Raw genomic sequence first — 11,169 nt, forward strand, 5'->3', positions numbered from 1 at the left:
AAGCTGAAAGCCAGTTCTTACCTCCTCAGATGTGTTTGACCTGAAGGAAATATTCAAAGTGAACTTAAGGTTAATTCCAAAAGGTGACTGTTAAAGTTGTTTTCTAAATTATGTATACTCACCCCACTTCTTTTGCATCTCTTGTATTATATAAAATACTTGACACATAGGAAGTGAAGAATGTCACAAACATTCACCAAGATTCTGCTGGCTTTTATAGGAGAAACTAGCAGCCCTTGAAGCAAGCATTGAGCAGCGACTCAAGTGGGCAGGTGGTGCTAACCCTGCATTGGCACCGGTACTACAAGATTTTGAAGCAACAATAGCTGAAAGAAGAAATCTTGTCCTTAAAGAGAGCCAAAGAGCAAGTCAGGTATTGTGACTCAGGTGTACCGTCTTTGTATTCAGTTACAGGATCATATATCTTACAGAAAGTTATGTGAGGGATAACTAGGGGAGCTTAAGGGCCCATGCTCTAGTTAACAGCCCAGGAGGAGCATCTGGAAAGATTTTCAGGGCATCCCTTAGGCCGGGCTCACAGCCGTTTAGTTTGGTGGGCCTGACTGCCTCTTGAATAACTTTCTTCCCGCATGACAATAAAACGTTTTATGACCTTGTGCTCTACTAGAGGTTGTGGATTAACTTTGTTGTGATGGGGGGAGGGGACCAAAAAAACTATTATGGAAATTTTCAATCAGGTATAAAATTAGACTACTAAAATGATACCCATCCCTCTTCATACCCATCACTAAAATTCGGTAATTATCAACTTAAGTCCTTTATTATTTCATCCATACTCCCTATTCCTTCTTTCCATCCCATACTTAACAGGAATCCCAAATATTTTATATGTAAATATTTCAGCGTGTGCCTATTAGGATACGAACTATTTAAGAACATAATCACAATATTATTAATTATACCTTTAAAAAATGTGCTTAATATTGGCAAATGTCCAGTTAGTATTTTCTGGTCTTATAAAGTTAGTTAGGAATAGAAGCAGAAGGGGAATATTCTGGCAGAAATGTTCTCTGAAATTTGGATGTAACAAATTGCAGCTGAATATTGACAACTGTTTTATTATGGAGTAAATTTTTATGTAAAAACAGTCACGTAGAAGATACATTTACCTAATTGTTCTTAGGCGCTTTTGGCCAATTGAGATCTAAAAGTATCAGCATAAATTAAAATGTACGTTTACTTCTAATAGCCTTTATGAGGATTTGGTTTATTTCCCAAAAGAGTCATACATTTTCAGGGCCAATTCTGGTCCTCAGTTCTGGAAGTGAGAATGCAGTATTTTTTCATGTCATTAATTGCTTTTCTCCCCTCATTGTGCTGGTTCTGTTTCTCTCTTCACAGGTCACTTTTCTGTGCAGCAATATCATTCATTTTGAAAGTTTACGAACAAGAACTGCAGAAGCCTTAAACCTGGATGCTGCATTATTTGAGCTAATCAAACGATGTCAGCAAATGTGTTCATTTGCATCACAGTTTAACAGCTCAGTGTCTGAGTTAGAGCTTCGTTTATTACAGAGAGTGGTGAGTCTTGAGTTGTGGTGGGAGTGGAGAGACTGTGATTAAAATAAGGCCAATGTTATACTGTCAAAATCAGTTTAATGTATTCACTCAGTTTACATTTATTGGGCATGCACTGTATGTAAGAGGTTGTTATGAGGGGCACAGTAGTGATTAAATCTTGCTCTTAGCCTTCAAGGAACTTATTTATTTAATAATACAACAAATGAAACAGTGAAAAGGATTGTGGGAGTCACAACCAAAGTACTATAGAAGTTCAGAAGGGAGGAGGAGAAAGATGACTATAGCAATCATATAGCAAATGATTCAGATGCACTGAAGACAGAGTAGTAGAAAGAGCTCTAGTAGAAGATGAATGAATGCTGGAAAGGTCAGTGAAGTTCAGAAATAGCAAGTGGATAAGTATGGCCTTTATATTTTGTGGGAAGGCTTTAAGCTGTGTGTTAGCTTTGGTTTCATTTCTTAGAGTTATTTGGAGTGAGTTTGGGGACCTGGATGCCAGTCATCTTCGTCATGCCAGATATATTTCTTGAGTCTTAAACTTTAAGCATTATATCCTATATAACTGTACAGAAGAGTTGAAAATCTTAATCTGTATTTCATAGATTTTTGAAATTATTTAGTATTATTTTATTAGGTAGGTAATTCATGACTCAGCCACTGAGGTTCTCTTTATCTCAGTTTGAGTCACTGATATCTTTTAATAACGATAATTAAGAAAGGACTCATATTACTTCAGCTGATGCTTAAAAATCACACAAATCTTTGTTCTGTTTAGGACACTGGTCTTGAACATCCTATTGGTAGCTCTGAATGGCTTTTGTCAGCACACAAACAGTTGACCCAGGATATGTCTACTCAGAGGGCAATTCAGACAGAGAAAGAGCAACAGATTGAAACTGTCTGTGAAACAATTCAGAATCTGGTTGATAATATAAAGACTGTGCTGACTGGTCATAACCGACAGCTTGGAGATGTCAAACATCTCCTAAAAGCAATGGCCAAGGTAAGACTAATACTATTGACATATATTTACTCCCCCTCTTTTATAAAATAACAAGTAGTCTTATTTATGGAAAAACAGTAACATTTTATAAACAAAAACAATTTCTCGTCACATCTTCTGATTTGTAACTGAGTTAGTTTGTTTTCATCAATTATGTTTTTAAGCAGGTAGTAGTTTGAATTTCATACACAAAGAAATTGAGGCTTAAAGAAATTAATTCACTCAATGTCATATAACTTGTAATAGAACTGAGATTTGAATCTAGTCTGAATGTTTAAATCTCCAACCTCCAACCTTTCTCCTCCCCACCTGTACCTCCAAACCCATATAGTTTGCCTCCAAAATGAATGAAATACTGTCTCTTCCATCCAGTATCTTACATAATCTAGTTAGTAAGGAAACTGTGCCTCTAGAGAAGGCTAATTTGCTTCATCATTACACAACGGCAAATAATTTAATTTTAGGATTTATTTTTACTTGAGGTATTTTTGGATTTGTTTTGTTTTTTGTTTTTTTGAGACAGGGTCTTGTTCTGTTGCCCAGGCTAGAGTGCAGTGGCGTGATCATAACTCATTATAGCCTCAAACTCCTGGGCTCCAGCAGTCCTCCCACCTCAGCCTCCCAAGTAGCTGGAACTATAGGTGCATGCTACCATACCCAGCTAATTTTTGAATTTTTTGTAGAGATGGGGTCTCACTATCTTGCCCAGTCTGGTCATAAATGCTTGGCCTGCCTCGGCCTCTCACAGTGCTGGGATTACAGGTGTGAGCTACCACACCCAGCCTACTTTGAGTTTTTATTTGGTGGTGGAAACAAAGTTCATGTAGAAAAGAAGTTGAACTGTAATAAGTAGATTAAACACAGTGATATTTGGAACATATATCACCTCTTAATCAGCAGGTAACTGGAGTGTAATTGGTAATTGCTGACACAAAAACCATTTTTCTTAATTATTAATATATTGATTCTAGGATGAAGAAGCTGCTCTGGCAGATGGTGAAGATATTCCCTATGAGAACAGTGTTAGGCAGTTTTTGGGTGAATATAAATCATGGCAAGACAACATTCAGACAGTTCTGTTTACATTAGTCCAGGCTATGGGTCAGGTTCGAAGTCAAGAACATGTTGAAATGCTCCAGGAAATCACTCCCACCTTGAAAGAACTGAAAACACAAAGTCAGAGGTAAGATAGGCTTCTGGCCAAAATTTACAAAATATAAACAAAACATCTGGTATAATAAGTTTGTCTTTCTGGATTTAAAATTTTTCAGTTTTGTTCATAGTTTTATAAGTTGTTATCTGGTAAGGCATTTCATAAATAAGCCATTTTGTTTTATATTTCAGTATCTATAATAATTTAGTGAGTTTTGCATCACCCTTAGTCACTGATGCAACAAATGAATGTTCGAGTCCAACGTCATCTGCTACTTATCAGCCGTCCTTTGCTGCAGGTATGAGAAGAAGCTGAGTCTTGATCTTTTAATAAATCTACGCATAGATGCTAAGATGTTTAAGTATATATAAGTGTTTAATGTTAAACACTTAAACCCTGTCATACTAGAATCTCAAACTGAACAGATTTTAGCTTATTTTTAAAAAATATTCGTGTGGGAGAGTAAAAATGCCTTGTATACTGTTCTAAAAATTTATGATTTTAAAATACATGTCTATTAGAGAAATTTAGAAAATTTGTAGTTCCACCCCAAATAGAGGTAAAAACCACTGTGTATTTGTTGATTTACTTCTCTGTGTGCATGGATACACATACACAGACACATTGGGACCACCCTGTGGAGACAATTTTTGTGGCCTTTTCCCACTTAATATTAAATTAACAGTTTACCTGTCATTAAATAATCTTTTAAAAAGTGACTTAATGGCCAAATTTAATATGCAGTTCTATTGCCGTATCATATTAGCCTTCCATTGTTGGACAATTAAGACATATTTTTTTTTTGATGCCACAAGGTAGTGAACATCATTATACAAATTTGTATCTGAATGTCTGATTGTTTAGGCTATATTTTTAGGAAGACAATTGCTGTGTCAAAGGATAAGGATTTGTAATTGATTATTTAATATGGGGTATTTACCACCACCACCTATCTCCTGCTGTCTGCTTACCCCACTCTGCTTTCTGTTTACCTGTAAATTGAACCAACAACTCTTTCTCTATAGCAGTACGGAGCAACACTGGCCAGAAGACTCAGCCTGATGTTATGTCACAGAATGCTAGAAAGCTGATTCAGAAAAATCTTGCTACATCAGCAGATACTCCACCAAGCACCATTCCAGGAACTGGCAAGAGTGTTGCTTGTAGTCCTAAAAAGGCTGTCAGAGACCCTAAAACTGGGAAAGGTACTTAGAATAAAGATACCTTAAATTTGTATATAAAATGGTAGTTTGACTTACATGTGTTTTTATTGCTTCATAGCTGTGCAAGAGAGAAACTCATATGCAGTGAGTGTGTGGAAGAGAGTGAAAGCCAAGTTAGAGGGCCGAGATGTTGATCCGAATAGGAGGATGTCAGTTGCTGAACAGGTGACCATTTTTGAAACTTGACATTTTGAAACTTACACATTTTAATGCTGCTGGAAAAGTATAGGTTTAAAGATGCCTGTCACCCATTTCCTTGGTGGTTCATCAAGGAATAAGGAACTTAAATCTATTTTCAGGATTCAGAAGATTTTGAATAGCACAGCTCTGGAGTTGTCAAGTAGTCACCATTTTACTCTAACCCTTACCTATTGGCACTTTGCTTCCCATTCCCCAGCTCTCTTTTAATCAGAATCCCAAATCCGAAACACTTCTGGTCCCAAGTATTTTGGATAAGGGATACGCAATCTGTATCTGTAAAGCATCCTTGGGTATCAGTGGGCATTTGGCTGCAGTCATTATTCTGAAATTTTTTCGTTAGTTTTGTTAATATTGAATATGATGAAATTTGAGAATTTTTCCTCCCTAGCTATTTATTGAAAAAAAATGTTAAACCTTCAGAAAAGTTATAGGAATGCCCACATACTTTTTACCTAGACTCACCAGTTGTTAACATTTTCGTTCCCCCTTCCCTTGACATTTTTGATGTGTCCAAACCAGTTGGTTTGCAGAATGTGCCTCAGTTTGTATTTGTCTGATATTTTCCTTACAATTCATTTCAGAGTTAACATTTTTTGGCAGGAATACTACATCAGTGATGTTTCTTTTTCAGTATTTTACATCAAGGGACGCATGTCAGTTTGTGCCATCTTTGATGTTAAGTTAGATCATTTGGTCAAGGATGGTATTCTCCTGATTTTGCCATTACAAATATACTTTTTTTCTCCTGTGGAGTAAAACTTTGAGACTGTGAATATCCTGTCAATGCTTTGGCATCCACAATTCAAATTTATTTTATTTTTTTTTTTGAGACAGGGTCTCTCTTTGCTGACTGGGCTAGCGTATAGTGGTGTCATCATAGCTCACTGCAACCTCAAACCCCTGGGTTCAAGCAATCTTCCTGCCCTAGTCTGAGTAGCTGGGACTATAGGTGTGAGCCACCACACCCAGCTAATTTTTTTATAGAGACCTGGTCTCCCTATTTGTCCAGGCTGGTCTTGAACTCCTGGCCTCAAGCAGTCTCCCCGCCACAGCCTCCGAAAGTGCTGGCATTACAGGCGTGAGCCACTGTGTCTGACCCACAATTCAGTTTTAACATCAGCAAGGAATTTTGTTTTCCTTTTAAACACTATTACATTGTTGTATAGGACCTGGACTTAAACTCTTTTTGGGCAAGAGGTTTTAAAAAATTCTTTTTTAGAAACAGTTTTGTCGAGTTTGTCAAAAAATGTGAAAGATGTTCTGAGTCAGAGATGTCTTCAGAAACTTTCTGGTAGGTTAATGAATTATGTGCTTTTTATATCTTTCTAACTATCTTAGCTCTCTATCTTTGTAAAGGCTACTTAGCTATTGTGCTTTTTATTCTGATAGTTATTAAATTTAATATGAAAATTAATGGGCTCACAAGAGGAGGGTAAGTGTGGAGTCCTTTGCACATAACTTTTGGCACAGATTATAATTCAGCAGACATATGTTGAACATTTACCGTATAATTGGACCCTGACGGATGCTCTGGATACAGAATTGATCATATGTTTTGCTATAAAAGAAAATTTAGTTGAGTCAGAATCAGTGGACATTTGTTAAGCACCCATTGTGCGAGGCCCTTGTTTATACACCACGTAAGCATTTATCCTGTGATGTCATGTGTTTAGCTCTAAGAGCACATGTGGGATCTGTAGGGCTCTTTCTTCATTCATCTAAGGAGCCATAAAGGCTCAAAGGGGTTGTAACTTTCCCAAGACACCTCTCATAAACCGTGGGGTTATGGGAGAAGCCCAGCTTACTTAACTCTTTCCACCATATCAACTATCCATCCTTTGGGTAATTAATTTGGGTGATTAGAAACTTACTCTTAAACACTTAATATAACTCATATGGCCCATGCCCTTAAAAGTTTTAAATGGCTTCTTTAAATACTATCTTGCTTGTTTTTACAGGTTGACTATGTCATTAAGGAAGCAACTAATCTAGATAACTTGGCTCAGCTGTATGAAGGTTGGACAGCCTGGGTATGAATGGCAAGACAGTAGATGAGTCTGGTTAAACGAGGTCAGACATCCACCAGAATCAACTCAGCCTCAGGCATCCAAAGCCACACCACAGTCGGTGGTGATGCGACTGGGGGCTTACTCTGAGGAAACCTAGGAAATCTCGGTGCACTAGGAAGTGAATCCTGCAGGACAGCTGCACTCAGGGATACGCCCAACACCGTGGCCTGCAACCCTAGGGTCAAGGGTGAAAGAAAGAAAGCTCACCGCCTGAACACGGAGATTGTCTTTCTGCCACAGAACAGCAGCACACGTGTCAGGAGGTTAGCTGCAGAAAGAAATCGGGCTGCTGCGGAGCACAGAGTGATTTGGAACTCCATTCCACCTGACCCTGTGTGTACAATCCAGGAAAAAACAAATCCCGCTCAGAAACAGGGAAAACTGGGGCCGCGAAGAAATCACAGCCAAGGAAGATTTGATGCATTCAGATTCTCGTGTAACACTTGTTGCTTGGCAACAGTACTGGTTGGGTTGACCAGTAAGTACAAAAAGGCTATGCGATATGAATTTCAGAAATGGACTGAAAATGGAGAGCTATGTAACAGATACACTACATTGGAAGAACTTCTGAAATGAAGGGAAAAAAACCACCCCGTCGTTCCTGCCTCCTCCCCACCACTTACCCATTCCCCTTTTACCTAATCCAGTAGATTAGCCATATTTCAAATTCACTTTTATTTCAATCCTTATATTTCATATGCTTCCGTCTCGATGCTGTTAACAACTTACATTTGGAGTGATAAAAAGAAATTTCTCCAAAACCACTGATAACATGGAAAATTCAAGGATTGTTTAAAGGTCTGGTGATCACATACAAATGTAATTCTGGTTATTTAAGTCATTTCTGTGATTCTATCATGTACAGTTTCCAGAATTGTCACTGTGCATTCAAAAGTAATGAATCCAACAGACATTTGATTTAATGTACACTCCCCTTTGCTTATAGTGTGCATTTTTTTGGGAGGTCATTCAAATTTTCCCTCTTCTGTGATTGCTGTAGTTTCTTTCATGGAAAGTAGGTAATCTAATGTAACCTTTTACCTTTTAAAGAACCAGGATAGAGTACCTATTAGAGTTTTACATTGTTGATGACAGATTAACAATAAAGTGATGTTCTGGTGGAGGTAGAGTGAAATGTTTTTTTAATTTAGTTTTCTCATTTGATACTTTTAATTTACAATTTGTAAATTAAAAGTGCTTTAGTTTACCTGGCATTTTAGGACATGTACATGAAACATCAACAACAGTGAGATCCACCAACATCTTTTATTAAGTTCAGTTATTAAAATAGTCTGTGAAGTGCTCTAGTTTTTGCACAATTTTAATAGCTTGCTGTTCAGTAATACATTATAGTGAATTCATGATCAAGGTTTCCTTACATTTAGCATCGCAATTTCAGTACTGACTGTGTAAGCTAAATTGTTGATCCAAAATAAAAATCCAGACTAGATAGGATTCTTAAAATCAAGTATCAGCTCAAAATAGAACACAGTTAAAATCTTAATTGTTTGAGTACATTTTCCCTGCATTTTAGAGATTAGGATAGTGGTCACTTTCTAGTTGCCAGTCTTTACAGACAAACTTGAAAGGTATTAAGGAAAAATTCCACATAGCTCTGGGCCTTTTCTGTATTCTGATTGCCACATTAATCTATAATCTTTAAGTACCTGTGAGAGAATGCATTTGAGTATCAATGCTTTCTTAATACTTCAACAAGTATTGTAAGAAAGGTGGTATTTTTGAATACCTATGTGTCCAACAGTAAATTAAGGAACCTAGCACATCAAAGTTTATTTTCTCCATTCATTCTGAACCTTATTTTCACAATCAAAACAACCTAGCTGGAATAATAATGCCATATTGTATTTTGCACACTGCTTTATTTCCTAGAGGCTCTGGGAGCCATTACATTCATCACTGGATTACCTCTGCTCTCTCAAGGTTAAAGTCTTTTCACAGCATTCTTTATTGTTGTCACAAGGGAAAACTTTTATCACAATGATAAAACCAGTTCACATGAGTTCGTCACAATTGATAGGATTCAGAAATTGCCTCCTCTTTGGTAAAGAAGATAAATGAAATGGGTGAATTTTATTGCTTGTGTTTTCAGGCGTCAGAGGTACCTGGCACCTTATCTAAGCATAAACAAAACAGCTTTATTTCAGAAATATGTGCCTCTGGTAAATTATCCGTCACTTTTACTTTAAAATGCTCCCTCAGAGGATAATGTGGCATACAGAATGGGTGTTTGGTTGTGAGGCAGACATGGATGGCTTCAAAAGCTTGCTCTTTACTGCACTGTGGACAAGATCCTGGTTTGTACTGTTGGCTTCCTTTGGGGAGTTACCGTGTAAGCAGCCGTTTTGAACATTTTTAAGAGACCTCATCAGTTAGATTGAGAAGACTGGGCTATATTTTAGGGATTATTTTCTAAAATAATGTGACGTTAAGAGGGCTGTAGTTAAGAAGTCATACATTTTTGATGACATAGAATACCTGTGGAAAACCAGGGATCCTCTCCTATTTCTCTCTCACCCTCCCTCTCCTCTCTCTCTCTGTCTCTTCTAAGATTCAAGGGGTACAGAGTAACCTGCAAACAACCTCTTCCATTCAAAGTACTCTTGGAAATTGAAGTTAATTTTAAGTGTTTTGTTTTCTTTAATTTGTTAGAATTGCCTAATTTTTAGTTGATTTCTCTGCAAAGCTGTGGAGGCTTAGTAGTTTATGGAGCTAATTCTAACTTCTACTGTTTCTTTGATGTGTCTTGAAGTTTCTCATTAATTTTGGTCATGAGTTCTTAACATAGTTTGCTAGGTGATCATTAAGATTCTTTTGTGTCCGACACTTGTGGTGAGTTGTTCTTGAGATATGTGAGATTTCTGTGTGGGAACTGCTAATCAGGCTCTTGATCTGTGTCTGGAAATTATTTTTTTAGAGCCCAAACCCCAGGTTCAGGGTGAGGGTTTGTAATACAAAGAAAAACTTCCATCACTTCTGCTCTCAACATTTGCCTCTATTACCTAAACTTAGTAAGTGGTTTTCTTAATATTGTCCAATGTTTGGTGTTATCTGCATTGTTTTTTGTTTTGTTCTTAAATTGTGGTTGTTCTGATGTGTGAAACTTAAGGAAAGAGCCATTTAAAAAATGCCGAACAGGGCAATGCAAGTACAGCCAAATATTAGAGTTGATGTGCAATCTTAGGTCCTTTTTAATCTGGGGTATTATAGGCAGTACTTTGAATTGAAAAGTCTTCCTGGCCTATTTTCCTCCACATTTTTGTAATTACTCTGGGGGGCTTGTTTTGGCACTACTAAAATCAAAGGAGCTGGTTCTTCTTTTCTCCCAATTCTTTTCATATTAAAGAAAGCACCTACAATTAGCCTGTTAGTCATATTCATATACATCAAATATCAATGAATACTTTACTATTAGCACATTTAAGCATCTCTGTTTTACATAAAATTAGATGAATGTGAAAACCAATGTTCCATTTTATATCTTGTTGAGCTTGTAAAATGCCAGTAATTTAGAACTAGGACTTTCCCCCCCTTAAATCAAGGAGGTAGAATTATTATTAAGGCAAGGGTTTCTTAAAGGTGATAGATTTTGTTTTCAATATTTGAGTAGTATTAGAAAGATTCCTCCTATGGGGAAAAAGCTAGCAAGTATCCCAAATTTTTCCAAATGTTGGGGAGGGGGAAATTCATTGTATTGTGAAACCCTAAGGGTTTGTTGTAGTTTTCCTGCTTTTTAGGCCTGGATAACAATATCACCAACCTTAGTTAACAGAAGGCCAAACTGACGCTGATTGAGAGAAGCTTTATAGGTTTCAAGGATTGTAGAACATGAACCACTTAGGGTCCCTTGCTTTCCGTGGGAATTTGGCTGGGCTTACTAGGAAAAAGCTGTTTGTTGTGTTAATATAAAAATGCCATATAATTAGCTCGATTTTTAAAGATGGTAAACTTAAAAGTTGC

At 37.0% G+C, this 11,169-nt stretch overlaps 1 protein-coding gene across 1 annotated transcript in view; it reads left to right on the forward strand.

Moving 5' to 3' along the window:
* The window catches only part of SMG1 (SMG1 phosphatidylinositol 3-kinase-related kinase), a 160,273-nt gene extending 152,040 nt beyond the window's left edge, over positions 1-8,233 (forward strand). The window contains exons 49-56 of the mRNA XM_012647554.1: positions 221-373; positions 1,363-1,542; positions 2,318-2,545; positions 3,517-3,728; positions 3,890-3,996; positions 4,724-4,903; positions 4,980-5,086; positions 7,081-8,233. Of these exons, the coding sequence (XP_012503008.1) occupies positions 221-373; positions 1,363-1,542; positions 2,318-2,545; positions 3,517-3,728; positions 3,890-3,996; positions 4,724-4,903; positions 4,980-5,086; positions 7,081-7,158 (1,245 nt within the window). The 3' untranslated portion in view covers positions 7,159-8,233. The remainder of the gene's footprint in view (positions 1-220; positions 374-1,362; positions 1,543-2,317; positions 2,546-3,516; positions 3,729-3,889; positions 3,997-4,723; positions 4,904-4,979; positions 5,087-7,080) is intronic.
* The last annotated feature ends 2,936 nt before the right edge of the window (positions 8,234-11,169 follow it).

Source organism: Propithecus coquereli, unplaced genomic scaffold (genome assembly GCF_000956105.1).
Source record: "Propithecus coquereli isolate 6110/MARCELLA unplaced genomic scaffold, Pcoq_1.0 Scaffold27, whole genome shotgun sequence".
In the NCBI taxonomy this organism is placed as follows: Eukaryota; Metazoa; Chordata; class Mammalia; order Primates; family Indriidae; genus Propithecus; species Propithecus coquereli.